This window comes from Mustelus asterias, chromosome 10 (assembly GCF_964213995.1).
Source record: "Mustelus asterias chromosome 10, sMusAst1.hap1.1, whole genome shotgun sequence".
NCBI classification, from domain to species: domain Eukaryota; kingdom Metazoa; phylum Chordata; class Chondrichthyes; order Carcharhiniformes; family Triakidae; genus Mustelus; species Mustelus asterias.
Genome location: NC_135810.1, coordinates 121,530,564 through 121,555,837, shown reverse-complemented (window position 1 = coordinate 121,555,837; position 25,274 = coordinate 121,530,564). Strand labels below are relative to the sequence as shown.

Below are 25,274 nucleotides of genomic sequence, written 5' to 3'. Positions count from 1 at the left end.
CCTCCTCATCTTAGGCCCAGGTAGATGATCAGCCATAATAGATTAGAGCAAAGCTGGTGACAAGTTAATTTCAGTGCAGGGAATGTGAAACCGTCCACTTTGGACCGCAGACAGATCAAACAAGGGGCTTTGAAAATGGTCTAAAGTCAAAGACAGTGGAGGTTCAGAGAGACTTTGGGGATCCAGTTACACAGCTCATTGAAAGGTCGGAGAAATAAAGAGGAAGGCTAAAGGAAGGCCGGCCTTTATATCTGCAGGACTGGATTACAAGGGGTTGGTTATAATGTCCGAACCATAAAAAGAGATGGTCAAATCACAGCATAGTAAAGTTACAGCACAGTAGGAGGCCATTCAGCCCATCTTGTCCATGCCAGCCTGAGGACACCCAGGTGCCCTTTCTAATCCCACCTTCCTGCACCCGGCCCATAGCCCTGCAGCTTACAGCACTTAAAGGTGCCGTTCCAGGTACTTTTTAAAAGAGTTTAGGGTCTCTGCCTCCACCACCAACTTGGGCAGCGAATTCCAGTCACCCACCACCCTCTGTGTAAAAGACTTCTTACTTGCGTCCCCTCTCCACCTACTGCCTATCTTGAATCTATGTCCCCTGGTTCTAGAATTCTCCGCCAAGGGAAAAGATTTCACCCTGTCCACTCCATCTCTTTCCCTCATAATTTTGTACAGCTGGAGTACTGCAAACATGCTGGGATACACTGCAGGCTTGAGGAAATGTGCAGCAGAGATTTGCCAGGGCGGTGGCTGGGTTTGAAGGGTTAAGCTACGAGGAGAGATTTTCTCCTTGCCTTTTTAAGTATATATCCAACTCAAGTTTGTAGGCTCCTGTTGAATCCACTTCTGCCAACTTTTCAGAGCGCGCTTCCCGGAACATAACAACTCACCAAGTGAAAGGTGTTCTCCCCGTCTCTCCCCTGATTCCTTCACTTTTATTAATTATGTTAAATATGTTTTGTCTGGTTAGTGACCAAGTGGACAGAGTTTCTCCTTATTCACCCTGTCAAAACTCTTTGGAATTTTAAACACCTCTATCAAATTTTCCCTTGACCAACTTTTGATCTTGGGAATTTAATAACCGTTGGGCCATTTCATGGGACACGTGTGGCATTCCACTTGTGGCATGAGGATCTTTCTGGATTTTATGGGCCCATTTTGGGTTTCGGAAAGACAAGGCAGTCATCGGGGGCAGAAATGAACACAAACCCGTGCCGGAGTTGGGACAATTTCCCTCACCCAGCGATATGTAGAATGAACTGATGTCCAGTCCTGATAGGGGGTTACTCCCTTTGCCAGGAATGGATCCTACTTGGATCAGGATCTTTCAGCGGGAATGAATTCGCGAGATTTGGCACATTCCAATTCTGCACAGTGGGAGTGAGTGAGAATGAGCTTGATCCATTGGATGCCATCTATTAGGAGTAAATGGGAAGGGGTTTGGTCCATTGGAATTATATACACTGGGAGTGCATAGTGATTAGAATTGTGTACACAGGGAGTAAATAGTGATTAGAATTGTGTACACAGGGAGTAAATAGTGATTAGAATTGTGTACACAGGGAGTAAATAGTGATTAGAATTGTGTACACTGGGAGTGAATAGTGATTAGAATTGTGTACACTGGGAGTGAATAGTGATTAGAATTGTGTACACTGGGAGTGAATAGTGATTCGAATTGTACACACTGACTCCATTAGTAAGTGTGTAGAAGACTGTGTGCCAAAAAGGCAAATCCGTGTGTTCCCCAAGTGGAAACCATGGATGAACAGGGATATCCACTGCTTGCTGAAGTCCAGGTCTGAGGTGTTCAAGTCAGGCGACCCTGACCTATACAAGAAAGCCAGATACGATCTAAGGAGATCCATCAAAGATGCCAAAAACCAGTACCGGACCAAGCTAGAGTCCCAGGCTGGCCACACAGACCCCTGCCAACTGTGGCAAGGTCTACAAGACATAATAGGCTACAAGATGAAGGTATGTAAAATCGCCGGCTCCAACCCACCCTTCCCTGATGAGCTCAATGCATCCGTTTTGAGCAAGAGGTCAGCGAGAGCATGCCCTCCACCCTGGAAGCCCTGGGTGAACCTGTATCTGGGGTCACCATTGCAGATGTCAGAGCAGCTTTCTTGAAAGTCAACCCACGGAAAGCGACTGGCCCGGATGGGGTGCCCGGACGAGCATTCAGATCCTGCGCGGATCAGCTGGCGGAGGTATTCACAGACATCTTCAATCTTTCTTGACAACAATCTGAGGTCCCTATCTGCTTCAAGACGATGACCATCATCCCGGTACCAAAGAAAAACCAAGCAGTGTGCCTTAATGACTCTCGGCCGGTGGCTCAGATATTCATCATTATGAAGTGCTTCGAAAGGTTAGTCATGGCACAAATCAATTCCAGCCTCCCGGACTACTGGATCCACTACAGTTTGCCTACCGCCGCAACAGGTCCACAGCGGACGCCATCTCCCTGGCCCTGCACTCAACCCTGGAACACCTCGATAACAAGGACACCTTTGTCAGACTCCTATTTATTGACTACAGCTCAGCCTTCAACACCATTATTCCTACAAAACTGATCTCCAAACGCCGTGGCCTGGGCCTCGGCTCCTCCCGCAGCGACTGCATCCTGAACTTCCTAACTCACAGACCACAATCAGTAAGGATAGGCAACAACACCTCCTCCATTCTCAGCCCCCTACTATACTCCTTATACACCTATGACTGTGTGGCCAAATTCCCCTCCCCAACTCAAGATTAAAGTTTGCTGACGACACCACCATAGTGAGTCGGATCTCAAACAATGACGAGACAGAGTACAGGAATGAGATAGAGAATCTGGTGAACTGATGCGGCAACAATAATCTCTCCCTCAATGTCAACAAAATGAAGGAGATGGTCATCGACTTCAGAAAGCAGAGTGGAGAAAATGCCCCTGTCTACATCAACAGTTTCAAGTTTTTAGGTGTCCTGATCACTAACAACCTGTCCTGGTCCCCCCATGCTGACACTATATTTAAGAAAGCCCACCAACGCCTCTACTTTCTCAGAAGACTAAGGAAATTTGGTATGTCAGCTACAATTCTCACCAACTTTCACAGATGCACCATAGAAAGTATTCTTTCAGGTTGTATCACAGCTTGGTATGGCTCCTGCTCTGCCCAAGGCCGCAAGAAACTACAAAGGGTCGTGAATGAAGCCTAGTCCATCACACAAACCAGCCTCCCATCCATTGACTCCGTTTACACTTCTTGCAGCCAGCATAACTAAGGACATTCTCTCTTCCACCTTCTTCCTTCGGGAAAAAGATACAAAAGTCTGAGGTCACGTACCAACCGATTCAAGAACAGCTTCTTCCCTGCTGCTGTCAGACTTTCGAATGGACCTACCTTGCATTGAGGTGATCTTTCTCTACACCCTAACTATAACTGTAACACTACATTCTGCACTCTCTCGTTTCCTTCTCTGTGAATGGTGTGTTTTGTCTGTATAGCGCGCAGGAAACAATACTTTTCATTGTATACTTATACATGTAGCAATAATAAATCAAATCAAATCTAATCACTGGGAGTGAATAGTGATTGGAATTGTATACACAGGGGTAGGATTTTCCGTACGCACTCGCCCCAAAACTGGAAAATCCCACCCAAGGTCAACAGCCCTTTCCATGGTCTGCTCCTCACCTGCTCCCATTCCCGTGGCAGGCGGAACGGGAAAATTCACCCTGGTAGTGAATGGCTATTGGAATTATGTACACTGGGACTGAACGGGAATTGGAATTCCATACATTTTGAGAGAATGGCGATGAACAAGAGTTGGAATTCCATATAACAGGACTAAGGTGGGATTTGATTTCCAATATGCAGGAGTCTGGAGCAGCGAGAGACAACAGATTTATTTTGATAGGTGAGTGACTCATTAAACTAAGCAATATCCATTCACACCAACGCTGAATCTCTAATAAGGCAAAATGTAAAAAGGTCAAGCAGAAACTTTGCAGGAATAAATGAAAGACAAATATAAAAGCAATATTGGCGTGAGCCACTTTCAGACACTGTTTTCTCAATCTCAGACACGACACATCTACATATTTGGCCTGGCGATGATGTCAAATGGCCTGTTACCATTTCTGCCACAGCGCAGAAACCCCAACCATTCTGATTTTGACTAGTCCTTCCCCTAAATGCATCTTTCAAATGATTGATTTTTCAAAAACCTCTGACAACAGGTTCATGATTCATGAATCACCTTCTCTTCCCACGCCCAGAACAACAGAGCAGACTCCTGAGGAATTATAGACACTTTAACACCCAGAACTTCCACCAATACAGCATCATAGGACATGCCCAGCAATATTCCCAAAAGTAGGAGTCATGCACAAAAACATAAGGAATAGGAGGTGACCTCGTGGCGTATTGAGCCTGTTGTACAACATTCTCTGTGCCAGCGTGCCATTGTAATGTAAAGGTGCTGGGCACAGCAAGGGGTGTTGTGGGACTGGGGAATAGCAGTGCCTACGGTATGATGTATAGAGTTTCTCTGAGGCTGTGTCCCATAATTGTAGAATCTCCCAGCCAGGGGAAGCAGCCTCGCGGCAGTCATCCCACTCAGCCCCTTTAAGAATTTTATACCTTTCAATGAGGTCAACTTTCATTCTTCCAAACGCCAAATATCATTGGTCCAATCTACCCGACTGTGGAACCCTACTCGAGCCAGGACAACCTGCCTCCCATTCCAAGCCACAACACAGGGGCAAATTTGTGGGAAACTGGGCAAGAAATCCTGGGAAAACCAGTGCCCCTCCTTTCCAACACAATCAAACCAGGAGATTGGGAGGGCCATTTCTGGCACCGAACTTTAGCATCAGTGAGGAGCCAGAAGCATTTTTGCCAAAGCTTCATCTGCCCTCCAAAAGCGTCCGCTGACTTTCATCTCCTATCCTGGAGGTTGTCCCAGGTATTGATTGTTCTGAACTGAAAAGATGTTTCTCTATGAGTTAATCCTGCTATAGTTAAGAAAGCCCACCCACATTTCTACTTCCTCAGAAGACTAAGGAAACTTGGCATGTCCACTACGACTCTCACCAACTTTTACAGAAGCACCATAGAAAGCATTCTTTCTGGTTGTATCACAGCTTGGTATGGCTCCTGCTCTGCCCAAGACCGCAAGAAACTACAAAGGGTCGTGAACGAAGCCCAGTCCATCACTCAAACCAGCCTCCCATCCATTAACTTTCCGCTGCCTCGGAAAAGCAGCCAGCATAATTAAGGACCCCACGCACCCCGGACATTCTCTCTTCCACCTTCTTCCGTCGGGAAAAAGATACAAAAGTGTGGAGTCACATACCAACCGACTCAAGAACAGCTTCTTCCCTGCTGCTGACAGACTTTTGAATGGACCTACCTCGCATTAAGTTGATCTTTCTCTGCACCCTAGCTATGACTGTAACACTACATTCAGCACTCTCTCCTTTCCTTCTCTATGAACAGTATGCTTTGTCTGTATAGCGCACAAGAAATAATACTTTTCACTGTATGTTAATACATGACAATAATAAATCAAATCAAAATCAAGAAACTACAAAAGGTCGTGAATGAAGCCCAATCCATCACACAAACCAGCCTCCCATCCATTGACTCCGTCTACACTTCCCACTGCCTCGGCAAAGCAGCCAACATAATCAAGGACCCCATGCACTCTGGATAAACTCTCTTTGTTTTCTTCTGTTGGGAAGAAGATACAAACGTCTGAGGAGACGGACCAACCAACTCAAGAACAGCTTCTTCCCTGCTGCCACCAGACTTCTGAATGGTCCTACCATATATTAAGTTGTTCTTTGTCTCCACACTATCTGTAACTGCAACACTATATTCTGCACCTTATCCTTTCCTTCTCCCCTGTGTACTCAATGAATGGTATGCTTTGTCTGTATAGTGCGCAAGAAACAATACTTTTCACCGTACATTAATACACGTGACAATAATAAATCAAATCAAATCAACCAATGAATGCAACAGGTTTGGCAGGTGGGCTGTCCTCATCCCATTCCATACTTCCCGACACGGATCAATGCGAGCAGCCTTGGAGATACATTTCCGACGAGACTGATGATACTTTCCCACTTAGTAACAAGGAATTACATGGAAATTTACAGCAACGGCCATTCGGTCCATCAACAGTGAGTGGTTACATACCATCGGCACGCCCCGGTTTCCAATGACAGCTGGCCTCCGGCTCAAATGCTCCCTCTTCATAATACAGGGAGAGTAGATGATGAGTGGGACCAGGTAAAGTGTTACTAAGAGTCCTAAATACGCCAAGATTAGAACAATCTGAAAAACTGAAAGCAGATGAGTGGAAATTATTAGCAAGCAAGGCAGAAAACTAAACAGATGCAAATAAACCAATCACGACAACGGGCCCAGACTTCACTGGGACAACGACGGAAGGTTTAATGGCGCTCACCATTACTGATGCAATGTCGGGAGTTACAGAGCGCCAGACAATTTGCGTCGCTCTGCCATTAGTCTTGTAGAAACGCCAGCTCACCCTCAACATCTTTTGTAAAATTGCTACATTTGGACATTAAACGCCCATAAACACACGCCACAGAAAGTTAGGGCTGGTGGTTAACAATATAAGAAACTCTTTAATGGGGATATTTATATTCCAGACTGCCACACAACCTCTCCAGCCCAGAAACGGAGAAGCTGATGGAACAAAATCTCATTGCAATGGCTAATAAATTGTATTTTGAGATTGTTATGCTGCCCCACCCCCGCACCCCCCACCCCCATTTCGGCTCCTTCATCTCTCTTTCTTAGCTACTTCCTTTACTTTCTTTCTCTCTCTGCCTCTGATTTGATTCTAATTCACCCGATTTCCTTCTTAAAGAATCACAGAATCTTCACAGTGCAGACAGAGAGCATTTGTTCTACTGAGTCTGCACCGATTCTCACAAAGAGTATCCCACCCTGGTACACCAGTCCGCCCCCCCACTCCCCTCCCGAATCCCCTCCGCTCCCCTCCATCCCATATCCTCCCCTATCCCCACAAACCCACACATTTAGCATGGCCAATCCATCCAACCTGCACATCTTTGGAGTGTGGGAGGAAACCAGAGCACCCGGAGGAAACCCACGCAGACACGAGGAGAATGTGACCCGAGGCTGGAATCGAACCCGGATCCCTGGCGCTGCGAGGCAGTGCTAACCACTGTGCCGCACCGTCATTCCTCTGCTCCTTTCGCAAAGCTGAAATCTCACTGGTAAAGACAATAGACTAACGGTCCCGCGACTCATTCAAGCTCAACTTGGCTTATTGCCCTCACCACAACCGTTAACAGCAGACACTCCTGGCAAGTTACACTGCAAAGCTCCACACACACACCCCCCCCCCCCCCCCCCAACTTCAAGCCCCAGGGGGTGGAGCACTCGACGGAATGCCACATTCCAGCCAAACCCTGGGCCAAGGTGAAAAGGAGGGAGGCCCACACTGTCAGGCAATGGTTAATAGCTAATTACGTACCCACTTTCTCTGACCGAGCAAATTGCCCGGCAATTAGCCAGGCCAGCATCGTAGCAGCAGCAACTGCGCCAATGTGCAGGAACGGTGCCGTGGCCTGTGAGTGGAAGAGAAAAATAGAACATCAATCTTACTCTCCATCAGTTTCCTCCTCCTTCTCCTGTATTGTTTTTACACACAGCGAGTTGGTCTGAGAGAATCATACAATCCCTACAGTGCGGAAGGAGGCCATTTGGCCCATCGAGTCTGCGCCAACCACAACCCCACCCAGGCCCTATCCCCATCATCCCTCACATTTACCCTGCTAATCCCCCTGACACTAGGGTTAATTTAGCACTGCCAATCCACCTAACCTTATCCGGAATGTGTTGCCTGTGCTGGTGATGGAAGCACATTCAAGAGTAACTTTCAAATGGGAAATGATTAAATAGGAGACACCTGTCGGGCTGTGTGGACTAACTGGAGAGCCCTTTGATAGAGTCAAAGTCACACAGAGAAGAAAAGGCCCTTCAGCCCATCGAGTCTGCCCCGATAATATCTATCACTAATGTCGCACTAATCCCATTTTCCTGCACTTGTCTCACATCCTTGAATGTTAGCATATTTCAAGTGTTCATCTAAATATTTTTTAACGGTTGTAAGGTTTCCGGCCTCCACTGCCTTCCGAGAGAGTGCACCTCACTTGAGGGACCAATGGAAACCGAGAGCGAGTGATCACACCAGAGGGTGGAGTTCTCTCCCAGCAGAATCTTCTGGAAGCACAGAGTAAGCATGTAAAACTTTCTTTCTGGTTGTATCACAGCTTGGTATGGGCTCCTGCTCTGCCCAAGACTGCAAGGAACTACAAAAGGTCGTGAATGTAGCCCAATCCATCACGCAAACCAGCCTCCCATCCCATTGACACTGTCTACACTTCCCGCTGTCTCGGCAAAGCAGCCAGCATAATTAAGGACCCCACGCACCCCAGACATTCTCTCTTCCAGCTTTTTCCGTCGGGAAAAAGATACAAAAGTCTGACGTCACGTACCAACCGACTCAAGAACAGCTTCTTCCCTGCTGCTGTCAGACTTTTGAATGGATTTACCTTGCATTAAGTTGATCTTTCTCTGCACCCTAGCTATGACTGTAACACTACTTTCCGCACTCTCTTGTTTCCTTCTCTATGAATGGTATGTTTTGTCTGTATAGCGTGCAAGAAACAATACTTTTCACTATATACTAATACATGTGACAATAATAAATCAAATCAAATAGAACTGGCGCTCTGTCCCAGGGCAGCCTATGCGCTGCATAAACCTCCTATACCCAAGTTTCTCTCATCAATTGTTTCAATTTAGCACAGCCAATGCACCTTGGTTAGGGTGCATTGGCCATGCTAAATTCTCCCTCAGTGTACCCAAACAGGCGTCGGAGTGTGGCGACTTGGGGATTTTCACAGTAACTTCATTGCAGTGTTAATGTAAGCCTACTTGTGACACTAATAAATAAACTTTAACTTAAAAAAATGTCTGAAGTCTCTCTTAATGATGGTAGACACCAGCCACACAAAATATATAACAGCCCCCATACCCCTCATAATCTTATACATCTCAATCAAGTCCTCCCTCAGCCTTCTCTGCTCTGGAGAAAGCAATCAATTTCGTGGGGGGGGCTAACTGAAGGGAAAGCCCTTCCAAAGAAAAGGCAAGAGAAAAATGCAACTGAAGCTGAACACCTGAAATAAACAGAAAATGCTGGAAATGCTCAACAGGTCTGGCCGCAGCTCAGAGAGGAAAACAGGGTCCTGAAAGGCTAGGACAAGATGGATGGCCCGAATGGCATCCTTCAGTGCTAACTCCTTTGCAACATGTTATGAAAGCATTCCCTTATAGTTTCACTGTATGACAAAAGAAAGGCCATGCAGAGGAAAACAAACCAGCAGTGGAAAGGAGGGAATGTCACTGGACTAGTAATCCAGATGCCCAGGGTAGAGGGGACGTGGGTTCAAACCCCAGCACGGCAACTGGTGTAACTTAAATTGAATGAACAAAAATATCAGGAATTGAAAGCTACAACGGTATTTTCCAGTGTCCTGCCCTCCCCCCCCCTCCCGCCACCCTCCCATCCAGGCAAATATCGTCATTTGCGGGACCAAACACTTGGAGAGTAACCAGAGGTCAAAGGGCAGGCCCTATTCTCAATAATGGTGTCCACAAAATTATCGATTGTCAGAAAAACCCATTAGGGAAGGAAATCTGCCATCCTTACCTGGCCTGGCCTACATGTGACTCCAGAGCCACAGCAATGTGGTTGACTCTTAACTGTCCCCCTGAAATGGCCGAGCGAGACACTCAGTTCAAGAGGCAATTAGGGATGGGCAAAAAATGCTGCTCTCGTCCACATCCCCACGAAAAATTGAAAAAAAAATGAATGGGAGGTAACAGTAGAATGACTACTTACTTGGAAAGATATGAGAATGATGTCCCATTCTTCGTTCCACAGCTGATTGACTGAAATCATGGCCACGAGAATAGCCACCAATACCACTGTCAGCCCAACCTGGAAGGAATGAAGAGAAGTTTGTCCCTTGCGTAGCTCACACTCATGGTCTATACTATCAGGATTAGAATGATTTTAGTGCTGGATCCTGGAGAGCAATTCAGGGGGTATAAGATGGGGAGGGTGGGGGGCACTGTTTCCTCAGGTTGCCAATTCTTGCAAGTCTCTGGAACCGAGGAACAGGAGGAGGCCATTCAGCCCCCTCAAGTCTTTTAGAAACCTAGAAGATAGGAGCAGGAGGCGGCCATTTGGCCCTTCGAGCCTGCTCCGCCATTCATCACGATAATGGCTGATTGTCCAACTCAATAGCCTAATCCTGCTTTCTCCCCATAACCTTTGATCCCATTCGCCTCAAGCGTTTTTCTACCATTTAATGAGATGAAGGCTGCTATGCGTCTTCGCTCCCTCGACCCACCTTGGGTCCACAGTCCTTGACCCTCCTTGTTCAACCAAAAACCAATCTCAGTCTTGAGATCGTCCCTCAGCAACCTACAGACTTTACAAAGGGAAACTTATCAAGGATGGCACTCAAGGTTTAGTCCAAGAACAGAGATGGCTGAGGATAACGCAGCCTCTTAAAGAGAAATGGGTGCATCTTGGATTTGAAATGAATGAAAGCAAACTTGCCGAATAATTATATTCTATTGCTCTCCACACTGAAGAATGAGGGTAACAAAGAAAAAGCAATGAAGGAAAGAGGTGAGGAAATGGTCGATGATCTTCTAAAACTCTTTTGATTTAGGATTTTTGGATTTCAAATTGGCCAATGGCATTCCATTATTTGAAAAGGGCAACTAAAAAGAAAGCCTCACATTTATATAGCGCCATTCCCAACCTCAGGTTGCCCCAAAGTGTTTTATTTTTGTGAACTGCAGTTATTGTTGTAATGTCAGGAACGCAACAGTCAACTTGTGCACAGCAAGCTCCCACAAACAGAAATGTGATCATGGCCAAAAGAAAGTGTTTTGACTGGCATTGATTGAGAGATTATATATTGGCCAGACCACTGGGGGCAATTTCCATGAGAGTAAGCAGAAACTGAGGTTCACATTTCACCCAAATGACAGCACCCCTGACAGTGCAGCACCTCTCAGTACGAGCCGAGAGGGTCAGAATAAATGTTTGTGCTCAACTACCTGAATGGGACTTGAACCTTCTGACACCGAGGCCATGGCTGACCAGGTATGGGCCCCATTGTGATGCCCCACTTGGTCCAATAGCCTACTGATATACAGCCATCCAGGAGAAAGATGACTTTGTAGAATCGTATCACACAGCACAATAAGAGGCCATTTGACCCATCGTGCTAAAGTGCAAAGGGACTTGGGAGTCCTAGTCCAGGATTCTCTAAAGGTAAACTTGCAGGTTGAGTCCGTAATTAAGAAAGCAAATGTAATGTTGTCATTTATCTCAAGAGGCTTGGAATACAAAAGCAGGGATGTACTTCTGAGGCTTTATAAAGCACTGGTTAGGCCCCATTTGGAGTACTGTGAGCAATTTTGGGCCCCACACCTCAGGAAGGACATACTGGCACTGGAGCGGGTCCAGCGGAGATTCACACGGATGATCCCAGGAATGGTAGGCCTGACATACGATGAATGTCTGAGGATCGTGGGATTATATTCATTGGAGTTTAGGAGGTTGAGGGGAGATCTGATAGAAACTTACAAGATAATGAACGGCTTAGATAGGATGGACGTAGGGAAGTTGTTTCCATTAACAGGGGAGACTAGGACGCGGGGGCACAGCCTTAGAATAAAAGGGAGTCACTTTAGAACAGAGATGAGGAGAAATTTCTTCAGCCAGAGAGTGGTGGGTCTGTGGAATTCATTGCCACAGAGGGCTGTGGAGGCCGAGACGTTGAGCGTCTTCAAGACAGAAATTGATAAATTCTTGATTTCTCGAGGAATTAAGGGCTATGGGGAGAGAGCGGGTAAATGGAGTTGAAATCAACCATGATTGAATGGTGGAGTGGACTCGATGGGCCGAATGGCCTTACTTCCGCTCCTATGTCTTATGGTCTTATGGTGTTGGTACCAGCTCTTTGAAAGAGCTACCGATTGGCTCCCCTCCTCCCTGCTCTGCCTCCCCATACCCCAGCTGTCAAGGTACCTGGTGTTCAGCTCTTGGATGAGGTGCCAGATGGTTTCTGTCACCCATGGAAAATAAAGCAAGAGATACGTCAACACTCAAGACGACTTGGAGGGGAAAGTTCCTTGCGAAATCTGTGCAGATATTCTCACACGTACCTTGTGCAGCCAATGTAGATTCATCTGTTGTCCCACTGCTATGTGGCATAATGCTAAAACCTGAAAGAGAAGCCATCATTACAGTAACTGGTGGAATCGTACAACAAAGTTGAAAAGATCGTTCTGCCCATTGTGCCTTCACTGGCTCTTTGAAAGTTACCTCACACCAAACCCCACAACAGCCTTCAATGGCCTTTCATTGAGGCACCCACATTACTGAGAGTGCACAGATCTCCGCACTCCACCCACCCACCCCCAACGCCCTGTGTCCGCCCACCCCCAATGCCCCCCCACCACCACAACCCCTCGTGTCCCCCCACCCCTATCAACCTGAAAACAACCCCAGGCAGAATGGAGTGGTTCTCAAATTGTGGGGAGGGTTGATCTCAACTTTCCATGATGCTATAACTCAGGTGTGAGAGGGTTTTGTCAGCGTATCTCACAGCCTTCACAGTTCTCCTTTACAGTCAACCTGGCTGATCATTAAAATCACAGTAAGAAGTCTCACAACACCAGGTTAAAGTCCAACAGGTTTATTTGGAATCACGAGCTTCCGAGCGCTGCTCCTTCATCAGGTGAGTGGAGAGTTAGGTTCACAAACACAGATATACAGGCAAAGACACAACTGCAAGATAATTACAGATTGGAATGTGAAGAATGGTTGGAATGCAAGTCTTTACAGGTACAAACAGTACCTGTGATTATCCCTCTCTCCACGCATACACTCTAAAAGCTCGTGATTCCAAATAAACCTGTTGGACTTTAACCTGATGTCGTGAGATTTCTTACTGTGCCCACCCCAGTCCAACGCCGCCATCTCCACATCATTAAAATTGCTGAAAGAAGACCATTCATTGAAGCTTTTCTTCTTGCACTCATCAGGACAATCACAAGAATATGCATAACTGTGGCATTCTTGCGATTGTCCTGAAGAGTGCAAGACGAAAAACTTCGACAAAATGTCTCTTTTCAGCAATACTCAAGTACTGTACTAACAAAGTACTATTTGGATAATTAAAACGTTAAGTGGACAGCCAACTAAATATCATCCACCTTACACTATCGTACAGTCAGGATCTACCGTCAGGACAGTCAAGAACAAGTATATTCGCTGTGCGAAGTAGGGATTAAACAGGAGGAATAAATGGGACCAGTGAAGGCACCAGTGAGTCCTGATTCTCTTCAGGAAGAGCGACAGAACGCTCGGTCAAAGATATAGGCCTGAGTTTTCAGGCCGTGAACGCCAGCGGGATCCTCCGGCCCCACTGATGGTGCACCCCCCAATGCGGGTTTCCCAATGATGAGGGGTGCGTTTAATGGGAAGCCCCGGTGATACGAATGGCATCCCGCTGCCAACCAAGGGTAGGCCAACTCTGCTGCCGCGGAAATCCCAGTGGGTTGTGTGGAAAATCCTGCCCAGAGGTTTTAAGCAGCCTGTTCCTCATTCAGATTCCTTTCCCCTGTCTCTGCTGTGCTGAGATCCGTCTCTCACTTAAATGGCTGAATATTAAGTGCACAGGTCGATGGGATCTCTCCCTCATCCTGAGGACAATGTCTCCATCTTCAGTGACAATGAGGGTAGAATGGAAACACAAAAAGAAAAATGCTGGAAAAATTCACAAACTCTGCAAGCATCTGTGGAGAGAGAGAAACAGAGTTGATGGTTTGAGTCCAAAATTACTTCTTCAATTCTGAGGGATGTTGGACTTCAAACGTCAACTCGGTTTCTAGGGGTGGCATGGTGGCACAGTGGTTAGCACTGCTGCCTCACAGCACCAGGGACCCAGGTTCGATTCCTGGCTTAGAAACATAGAAAAACTACAGCACAAAACAGGCCCTTCGGCCCCACAAGTTGTGTCGAACATATCCCTACCTTTTAGGCCTACCTATAACCCTCCATCCTATTAAGTCCCATGTACTCATCCAGGAGTCTCTTAAAAGACCCTATTGAGTTTGCCTCCACCACCACTGATGGCAGCCGATTCCACTCGCCCACCACCCTCTGTGTGAAAAACTTGCCCCTACCATTTCCCCTGTACCTACCCCCCAGCACCTTAAACCTGTGTCCTCTCGTAGCAGCCATTTCCACCCTGGGAAAAAGCCTCTGAGAGTCCACCCGATCTATGCCTCTCAACATCTTATAATACACCTCTATTAGGTATCCTCTCATCCTACGTCTCTCCAAGGAGAAAAGACCGAGCTCCCTCAGCCTATCCTCAGAAGGCATGCCACTCAATCCAGGCAACATCCTTGTAAATCTCCTCTGCACCCTTTCAATCTTTTCCACATCCTTCCTGTAATGAGGCTTGGGTCACTGTCTGTGCAGAGTCTGCACGTTCTCCCAGTGTCTGTGTGGGTTTCCTCCGGGTGCTCTGGTTTCCTCCCAAGTCGGAAAGACGTGCTGGTTAGGTGCATTGGCCGTGCTAAATTCTCCCTCAGTGTACCCAAACAGGCGCCAGAGTGTGCCAACTAGGGGATTTTCACGGTAACTTCATTGTCAATATAAGCCTACTTATGACACTAATAAATAAACTTTAAACTCTCCACAGATGCTGCCAGACTTCGAGAGTTTTTTTTCCAGCACTTTGTGTTTTTATTGCAGATTTCCAGCAACCTCAGTATTTTGCTTTTATTTTAGAATTGAAACAATTCCATCGCGGGATCGATTGCATCAGATCTTCCCCCACCCGCTTCCCAGATTTACCACCATAAAAACACCCCCCGCCCCCCCCGCTCCTTGCCCCTCCCTCAAGGAGAGCAGGAAGCAAAGGCAACTTCCTATAGCCATCATGGTTACCAAGGCAACACAGCAAAATCCCAATACAGTGAAGATACAGTCCCATAACACACAAGAAAACCCCCCGCAGACCAGGCGGACAATCTCCTTATAACTTACCAGTAAAAATGTGACGTAGATGAAGCCAACGGAAGCTAGTACCAGCACAGGAACTGACCAGTCATTCCAGTAACCTTTCTTATTGTACATATACCTGAAAAATAACAGATTGATCCAATTACCTCACAGCAGCCATGGCGATAAAACACAATCCACATTTACACAGTGCCTTCAATGTATTTAAATGTCCCAAGCTGCTTCACTGCCAGTGAGCCCCATAATCATGTAATGGTTACCACACAGGAGGAGGCCATTTGGCCTATCGATTCCATGCTGGCTCTAGTGGGCAAGCTTTAAAAAATTTGTTCATTCATGGGACATGGCTGGCCAGCATTTATTGCCCATCCCTAGTTGCCCCTGTTCAGATGGCAGTTGAGAGTCAACCACATTGCCGTGGATCTGGAGTCACATGTAGGCCAGACCGGGTAAGGACGGCAGATTTCCTTCTCGAAAGGAACCAGATGGGTTTTTACAACAATCGACAACAGTGTCATGGTCATCAGTAGATTCTTAATTCCAGATATTTCCCCCTGTCAGGAGATGAGGAGGAATTTCTTCTCTCAGTGGGTGGTTAGTGTTTGGAATTCTCTCCCTCAGAGAGCAGTGGGGGCTGCGGGTCACTGAATATATTCAAGGCCGAGTTAACCAGAGGGCTAAGTGAGTAACTGGTTATGGGGGCCAGGCCGGGAAGTGGAGTTAAGGCCATCATCAGATCAGCAATGATCAGATTGACCACAAGAACAGACTCGAGGGGCTGAATGGCCTAACTCCTGCTTCTATTTATGGCTTCTATTTATAATGTTCTTGTGACTCTGTTTCCACCACTCTCGCAGGCAGTGGGTTCCAGATCATTACCATTCATGACGTAAAAAAACCTTTCTCCTGTATCCTTATACCACCAGCCAATTAGACAGCTCATCTATGTATACCTTATCCAATCCTGTTATTATCTTGTCCACCTCGATCAAATCTCCCCTCACACTCCTTCGCTCCACGGAAAACAATCCCAACCTCTCCAACCCCAACCTTGTAACTGGAACCATTCTGGTATAGAACATAGAACATAGAACATTACAGCGCAGAACAGGCCCTTCGGCCCACGATGTTGCACCGACCAGTTAAAAAAAAAACTGTGACCCTCCAACCTAAACCAATTTCTTTTCGTCCATGAACCTATCTACGGATCTCTTAAACGCCCCCAAACTAGGCGCATTTACTACTGATGCTGGCAGGGCATTCCAATCCCTCACCACCCTCTGGGTAAAGAACCTACCCCTGACATCGGTTCTATAACTACCCCCCCTCAATTTAAAGCCATGCCCCCTCGTGCTGGATTTCTCCCTCTGCACCCTCTCAAGGACCCTCACATCCTTCCTAGTCGCCACACTCCGGCGCCTGTTCGGGTACACGGAGGGAGAATTTAGCATGGCCAATGCACCTAACCAGCACGTCTTTCAGACTGTGGGAGGAAACCGGAACACTCAGAGGAAACCCCACAGACACAGGGAGAACTCGCAAACTCCACATAGGGTAGTGACCCAAGCCGGGAATCGAACCCGGGTCACTGGCGCTGAGAGACAGCAATGCAAACCACTGTGCTACCGTGCCGCCCCATTGGACACCTTGCCAGAGAGAGATATTGGAATGGAGCCAGGTCATGGGTTTTAGGGAGGGTCTTAGAGAAGAAGACAGATGGAGATGCTAAAGTGTTGGTTGCAGGCAGTAAGTATTCTGGATCGCAAGTGTCACGACAATCCAACATGTTACATGCAGATCCCAATAGTGAACAGCCAGCGTACAAACATATGAACGTACAACAGTTTGGGCTAGCACTGCTGCCTCACAGCTCCAGGGACCTGGGTTTGATTACAGGAATGTCACTTCAACAAGTCATAGAGGTTTGCAGCATGGAAACAGGCCCTTCGGCCCAACTTGTCAATGCCGCCCAGTTTTTACCACCAACCTAGTCTCAATTGCCTGCGTTTGGCCCATATCCCTCTACGCCCATCTTACCCATGTAACTGACTAAATGCTTTGTAAAAGACAAAATTGTACCCGCCTCTACTCCTACCTCTGGCAGCTTGTTCCAGACACTCACCACCCACTGTGAGAAAAAATTGCCCCTCTGGATCCTTTTGTATCTCTCCCCTCTCACCTTAAAAAATAAACCTAGCTTTAGACTCCCCTCGCTTCTGGAAAAGATATTGACTATCTTCCTTATCTATGCCCCTCATTATTTTATAGACCACTATAAGATCACCCCTAAGCCTTCTATGCTCCAGAGAAAAAAGTCCCAGTCTGCTTTAATGGCTAAAAAGTCATCCATCACATGGGCATGGAATGCGAGGACGGACTTGCAAGTTCCTGTACAAGGAATTAAATGATTTGAGGGGAGGCTGGTGCCAAGTTAGAGCTTAAAAACAAAATCTTCACTGAGAAACAATGAAAAGAGCATCCTGCTGTCTTTCTGCGTCTCCGGGTAATTACAGAGCCCACGTGTCTCAGGCTGTGTTGAACAGAACTATAAAGAGAGACAATTGCTCCATCAGGCTGTGGTAAAGCTGATCATTAGCAGAATCACCTCCCCTTTGAATTCACACTCAGAAAGGTCACCCACAGCACAACGCCTTGTACTTTTCATTCTCCGACTGATTCCAGTAATGCTAGGACGCTTGGTATATTTCTTCCTGTGGCACCCCTTTATTATGTGGGGGATCAGGGGTGGGTGGGGAGTATATGATTCTCCTTGGGCATCCTGCCCAATAATTATCCCGAAATTAACATTCCTAAAATAAAACCGATCATCTAGAAAGCACCACATTGTTTGTTTGTGGGTGGGATCTTGCTGTGCACAAATTCCCCACTTCATTCCACACAGTCGTGACTACACTTCAAATCTACTTTTGGAGGCGGTAAAGCTCTCCGGGACACCCTGAGGTTGTGAGAGGTGCTAAATAAATGCAAGACCTTTCCTTTTGCATCAGCTACACCGGGTGATATTGGGAGAGAGAGAGAGTTTCAGGAGCATTGACAAAGGGAGGGAGAGAGAATGAGAGGTTTCCAGAGCTCAGGAAAGGGAAGGCACGGCCACCAACAGAAAGATAAAAATTAAGACGCTCAAGAAGCCAGAATTCAGGAATGTAGAGGTCTCAGAGGATTGGGAGAGGGGGAAGAGGGTAGGAGGGATTAGAGAGAAAGGAAGAAGTGATGCAATGATTTGAAAACAAGGATGAGAATTTTGAAATAGAGACAATGATGATCATTGACCTATTAGGCTTGTCTGGGTGTTGGAAACTGTGGGTCTCACTCAGTGACAGCGGAATACAGAGTTTGTTGAGATGGGGCTGTTTCAGAGGGATATTGAAATTTGGGTGGGGGAAGAGGTTTGGGCAGACAGTATTAAAGCTGCATTATTTTAGTATACCACTGCACGTGTGGCATATTCTGAATCTGTGAAACTAGTGTTTAAATCTGCATGATTTCATTCTATACCTTTCCATGTGGCAAGTTTGCAATCTGTGAAACTCTTGTTCAAATCTGCATCATTTTAACATATGCACGTGGCATGTTCTAAACCTGTGAATCCCCTGTTTCTATCTGTATTATTCTGTTATAGAACTTTCCGTGTGACATGTTCCAAATCTCTGTTTAAATCTGTATTATTTTATTCTATGTCTTTGTGTGGCAAGTTTTAAACCTGTGAATCTCCTGTTTCTATCTGTATTATTTCATCATATACACATGGCATGTTCTAAATCTGAAAAACTAGTGTTCAAATCTGTAATATTTCATTCCATAACTTTACATGTAGTATGTTCAAAAACTGTGAAACTCCTGTCTAAATCTGTATTTTTTTTCCTATATTTTTATGTGTGGCCAGTTTTAAATCTGACCCACTGACAGTGCGGCACTCCCTCAGTACTGACCCTCTGACAGGGTGGCACTCCCTCAGTACTGACCCTCTGACAGTGCGCCGTTCCCTTAGTACTGACCCACCACCTTCCCCCAGCCCCCCACCCACCACACCCCATTACTCGATGCCATCCTCCCACTCCCCTCCACGATGCACCCTACTTTCTTTCCCCACCCCACCCATTAAACCCACACACCTCAGCCCTTGCCCCATCCCCCATTCGCCTGTGCACCGGGGGGCTGGAGGGGAGGGGGGGGGGGAAGAGGAGGGGAGGGGGGAAAAGTGGGAGGAAGGGTGGAGATTGGGGGTCGTGGGCAATTAGGGAGGGGGACGGGGAGGGGCAAGGGGAGGCAGTGTAGGAGGGGGAGGGGAGAGTTACTGGACCACCTAACACTCCCAGGACAGGTACAGCACGGGGTTAGATACAGATTAAAGCTCCCTCTACACTATCCCCCATGAAACACTCCCAGGACAGACACAGCACGGGGTAGATACAGAGTAAAGCTCCCTCTACACTGTCCCAATCAAACACAGTAAGAAGTTTAACAACACCAGGTTAAAGTCCAACAGGTTTATTTGGTAGCAAAAGCCACACAAGCTTTCGAGGCTCTGAGCCCCTTCTTCACTCACCTGAAGAAGGGGCTCAGAGCCTCGAAAGCTTGTGTGGCTTTTGCTACCAAATAAACCTGTTGGACTTTAACCTGGTGTTGTTAAACTTCTTACTGTGTTTACCCCAGTCCAACGCCGGCATCTCCACATCATGACTACCATAATCAAACACTCCCAGGAGGTACAAAATAGGGTTAGACAAGGTCCCACATGGCAGACAGGTACAAAAACTAAAATCACATGGCATTCGGGGTGGGCTTGATGGATACAGAACTGGCTTGGTTATAGAACAGTAAGTAATCTCACAACACCAGGTTAAAGTCCAACATGTTTATTTGGTAGCACGAGCTTTCGGAGTGTCACTCCTTCTTCACCTGAAGAAGGAGTGACACTCCGAAAGCTTGTGCTGCCAAATAAACCTGTTGGACTTTAACCTGGTGTTGTGAGATTACTTACTGTGCCTATCCCGGTCCAACGCCGGCATCTCCACATCTTGGTTATAGAAGACAGAGTACTGGTGGAAGGGTGTCTTTCAGAATGGAGATCTGTAGCTAATGGTGTTCCACAGGGATCAGTGCTGGGACCTCTGTCGTTTGCAATATATATATATAAATGATCTGGACGAAATTGTAGGGAGTCCGGTTAGTAAATGTTTGCGGATGACACAAAAATTGGCACTGTTGCAGATAGTGACGAGAATTGACAAAGGATACAGCAGGATATAGACAGATTGCAGAGTTGGGCAGAGAAATGGCAGATGGAGTTCAATCCGGACAAATGCGAGGTGATGCATTTTGGAGGATCAAATTCAGGTGCGAATTATTCAGTAAATGACAAAACACTTCAGAACATTGACATAGAGGGATCTGGGTGTACAGGTCCATGGGTCACTGAAAGTGGCAACACAGGTGAATAAAGTGATCAAGGTGGCATACAGCATGCTTGCCTTCATTGGCTGGGGCATCGAGCATAAAAGTTGGAAAGTTATGTTACAGCTATATAAAATTTTAGTTTGGCCACATTTGCAGTTCTGGTCACCACACTACCAAAAGGGCTTTGGAGAGAGTGCAAAGGTTTGCCAGGATGTTGCCTGGTCTGGATGAGGGAAGGTTGGCTCAGATTGCTTTCACTGGAAATACTGAGGCTGAGGGGAGACCTAATAGAGGTCTACAACATTATGCGAGGCATAGACAGGGTGGATAGTCAGAGGCTTTTTCCCAGGGTGCAAGTGTCAATTACAAGGGGGCACAGGTTCGAGGAGAGGGGGGGGGGAAGTTTAAGGGAGATGTGCTGGGGATGTTTTTCACTCAGAGAGTGGTGGGTGCCTTGAACACGGTGCCAGAGGAGGTGGTGGAAACAGGCACATTAGCAACATTTAAGGCGTATCTTAATAGACATATGAAAGGGATAGAATCACTACATTACAGAATGAGGCCATTTGGCCCATCGAGTCTGTACCGACCACAATCCCACCAAAGCCCTATTCCTGTAATCCTCATTTACCCTGCTAATCCCCCTGACATCAAGTCAATTTAGTCATGGCCAATCAACCTAACCCGCACATCTCTGGACTGTGGGAGGAAACCGGAACACCCGGAGGAAACCCATGCAGACACGGGGAGAACATGCAAACTCGACACAGTGTGAGATCCGAAGCTGGAATGAACCTGGGTCCCCGACACTGTGAGGCAGCAGTGCTGACCACTGTGCCACCATGCCACAGTGGTTAGCGCTGAAAACCACACATCAGCGCAGGCTTGGTGGGCCAACGTGCCTGTTCTGTGCTGTATTGTTCTTTGTTCCAATATCCCAGGCACAGGCAGACACCCCCAGGCACAGGCAGACACCCCCAGGCACAGGCAGACACCCCCAGGCACAGGCAGACACCCCCAGGCACAGGCAGACACCCCCAGGCACAGGCAGACACCCCCAGGCACAGGCAGACAAACTCCACTGCCCCCATAAGCAGACAACCACCCCATGAGCAGATAGACAAATGTCTCCACCCACAGCCAGACACCCCCTCACGCGTAGACAGACAAATCCCCACATGCATTCAGATGCCCCACACACCAGAAAGAGAGAAACAAAGTGTTTCTCAAATGTTGCAGGAAAGCAGTTCCAGATCTCAGGGGGGAAAATACCAGATGGAGTTTGTATTTGAATCCAGCCGTATGTGTTCACAGGACCCAGACAACAGTAATGACGCACTTTGCCAGAGAGACTGGGAGGGCTGGGCGGGTAATTCCTCCAGAGAGCCTCACGTGTAAACTGTGAGCATAAGACACAGGTTTGTTGCAATGAGATCCTGGGGCCGAGCACACACCACAGCCTGACTGAGCGCTCAGTGTGATGCTGAATGACCAGTTGTGCTCCCAGTGTGTTGATACAAGTGCAGGCTGTTTGCAAAGTTCCTCTCTGCGTCAGAGGCTCCCCCGCAGCCACGGCCAGCTTTCCATGTTGCCACTCTGCTGCTGGAGGCTTGGACAGTGCAGGGGGTCCTGTGTGGCGCTGAGCCACACAGGAACAGGAAGATCCCAGCCCCCAATCCCTGCTATCTGATGTCAGTCAGCACTGCGGTCGGGGAGGTTGACCTCAGTCTGATAGTTAAACATGATTTGCCTTTGCAAAATCTAACTTGGTAAATATTTTGCCATGAAAAGACTTGGAGGCTCGTGTGATTGGTGTTGCCTTAGCGAACTTAGTCATCATAACGTAGGCTTGGTCATTGCAATGATTTTAATCAGGCAATTGAGGTGGGCCTGTTAGAATATGAACTCCCTGATTAAGGGCCTCCCTGGAAAGGGAGCATGCGGTGTCCAGGGGCACAGTGACGCCTTCCGCGCCCGCTGGGCACCGCAGAGATTGGGGCTGTATTATTGGCTCTTTTAATCACATTTTAATTTGATATTTTAAGTTTCCTTTCCACTTTGTTTTTTGTTTCAGGCGGTTCCCCTCCTTTTAGGGAGCTGTCCCTTTTTGAGCTGTCCCTAAGTTAAGTTGATTTCGTTTATTTGATTGGACACTAAAAGATGGTCCCTGATTAAGGGCCAAATTGATGGACCAATCAGGGAGCCTCTTACTTTGTATTTAACCAGGCGTGTCAGTTCCTCTGGGACTCCGAGTGTAGACAGCTGACTGAAAGCACTCTATATGCTGCTGTCAGACTTGTAAATAATGGGATTTTGGTGAAGGGACTTCTGCCTCCGAGGACTTATTAGAGTCATACAGGACGTGAATCTCGCTGAAAACATTGCTGAAGCTTTCCATCTTGCTCTCATCAGGACAAATGGAAGAATGCCAAATTTCAAACAATCACAACAATTTAGATTACAGGAGAAAAGGGTGCCGATTGATTGGCTAGTCAACTCTGAGTAGTGGAGCTGTTGCTGAGGCAGACCGATTCACTGCAAACAAAAGGAATATGTTCAAGCCCTTTTGCGTTTTTTGAATTACCCGGGAACTTGGGGAACCTATAGTTCCCTTTGCTTTCCCCATGGCAACATGTCAGCCAAAGTCAACTTGCCAACAAAGCAACACCTTCTTCCACAGTATAAATTGTGATCATACAGCAAGTCCTCATTTAAAGTGAAAATTGCAACTTTAAGTGAAACAACTTTAAGTGAACAACAGGTTCCCATAGGAATCAATCTTAAAGCCAGAGTTAGGATCCTTTGGACTTTCATGGCCAGAAAAAACAAGGCACAAGTACCATACATGTGGCGCATCATGCATTCCGAGATGGAATCATTTGCAGACTAAAACCCATCACTAAAGAGAAAATAAATACAATATATAATTAAAGTATTTTTAGAAGTTATAGCACTCACTCCTGTGCATACTACTTTTAGACTGACCACGCTCCACCTAGTGGTAGCAGTTGCTTGGTGCAGGTAGTAGCTGAAGTCCCGACCACCTGCATCAGCTAACCTCTGCCACTAAACGGGACCCAGAAGCTCAGTGCAAAGCCAGAAGCAAAGCCAGAAGCAAAGTCAGAAGCGGGCAGCCGCTAAAGGACAAACCCCCGAGGACTAAAGTAAGAGCAAGAGGCTGGGGGTCAACAGGAAAAAGGGACTGAGGGCAAGTGAGGCGGCACAGTGGGTTAGCACTGCTGCCTCACAGTGCCAGGGACCCGAGTTCGATTCCCAGCTTGGGTCACTGTTTGAGTGGAGTTTGCACGTTCTCCCCGTCTCTGCGTGGGTTTCCTCCGGGTGCTCCGGTTTCCTTCAAAGAGGTTTAACCATGGTAAATGTGTGGGGATATGGGGATAGGGAGGGGTGGTGGTTGCTGAGTGCAGCCCATGTGCAGGGTTGCCACATTCCATTGATTTCCATCCGTGTAGTTTTTTTTCTTACCGGTCTGACTGAAGTGATTCACACGTAAAGCAAGCGCAAGTGGAGTGATGAGCATGCTGATTGCTCGTAACATTGAGTGTGAGAGCTGTGTACTCCCCCTGTGTTCAAGGTATCAATATTTCTTTTGTTTTTACCATTTGAAGTTGATGAGAGTTCTATTAATATATAAATGATTCAGCATTTTCTATAACTTATGCAACATTTGCCGTGTATTAAATGTATTTAATCTTATTCATGGGGTCATGGTTAGTGAATAAGCCCGATTTCAATCTTGCGGTCCATTGAGATGAAGGAAGGCCCCTCACGCGGCCCACTCACTCGCCGAGGTTGCCCGTCACTGATTTACTGTTTACATATCACCTTTCATTGAATGACACAGCACAGGGCGGCACGGTGACATAGTGGTCAACATTGCTGCCTCACAACGCCAGGGACCGGGGTTCGGTTCCCGCACGGTCTGTGCGGAGTCTGCACGTTCTCCCCGTGTCTGCGTGGGTTTCCTCCGGGTACTCCGGTTTCCTCCCACAGTCTGAAAGACGTGCTGGTTCGGGTGCATTGACCCAAACAGCGCCGGAGTGTGGCGACGAGGGGAATTTCACAGTAACTTCACGTGTTAATGTAAGCGTTACTTGTGACTAATAAATAAATCAGGAGGACATTCAGCCCACAGACATGCTGGTTCTATTTCAGAGCTATCCAATGAATCCCACTCCCCTGCTCTTTCTCCGTTGCATTGTAATTTATTTTCTGCGTGGACTTATCCAACTTGCTTTCGAATGTTATTATTGAAGCAACTTCCACCACCCACTTGGGGAGCATGCTCCAGATTGCACCAACAGGCTTTATTAATCAAAACTAAATCCTTGTGGCATCTCTGCCAATCACCTCAAACCTGAACCTTCTGCCAAGTAGACTTTTTTCTTAATTAGAAACAGCGGCGATCCAAAGAGACTGAAGATTCCATCAACACTCCAAGCGGCCGGCTGCAAAGATTAAACAACAGAGTCTCTGGAAACCACACAGAGTAAAACATCCCAACATGTTTCAGAGGAGTCGAATGGACGTTGAGCCAGAGGGGAGAATGGGACATTGACCACGTTTTTGGTCACCTGAGGTAGGTTTGAAGGAACATTGCAAAACAGAGAGGATTGTAGATATTTGGGAAAGACACACCAGAACTCAAG

The 25,274-nt window shown here is 47.0% G+C and overlaps 1 protein-coding gene across 5 annotated transcripts in view; it reads right to left on the bottom strand.

Annotated features, from left to right (window-relative positions):
- Positions 1–25,274, bottom strand: part of gdpd5b (glycerophosphodiester phosphodiesterase domain containing 5b) — a 267,330-nt gene that overhangs the window by 62,515 nt on the left and 179,541 nt on the right. For 4 of the 5 annotated variants that reach the window (XM_078222586.1, XM_078222584.1, XM_078222587.1 and 1 more), the window contains exons 4-8: positions 15,214–15,307; positions 12,318–12,377; positions 9,970–10,068; positions 7,534–7,627; positions 6,201–6,346 (exon numbers count right to left, since the gene is read on the bottom strand). In XM_078222586.1, the coding sequence (XP_078078712.1) occupies positions 6,201–6,346; positions 7,534–7,627; positions 9,970–10,068; positions 12,318–12,377; positions 15,214–15,307 (493 nt within the window). Of the gene's footprint in view, positions 1–6,200; positions 6,347–7,533; positions 7,628–9,969; positions 10,069–12,180; positions 12,192–12,317; positions 12,378–15,213; positions 15,308–25,274 lie in introns of those variants that run through there. The other variant, XM_078222588.1, reaches the window with a different exon arrangement.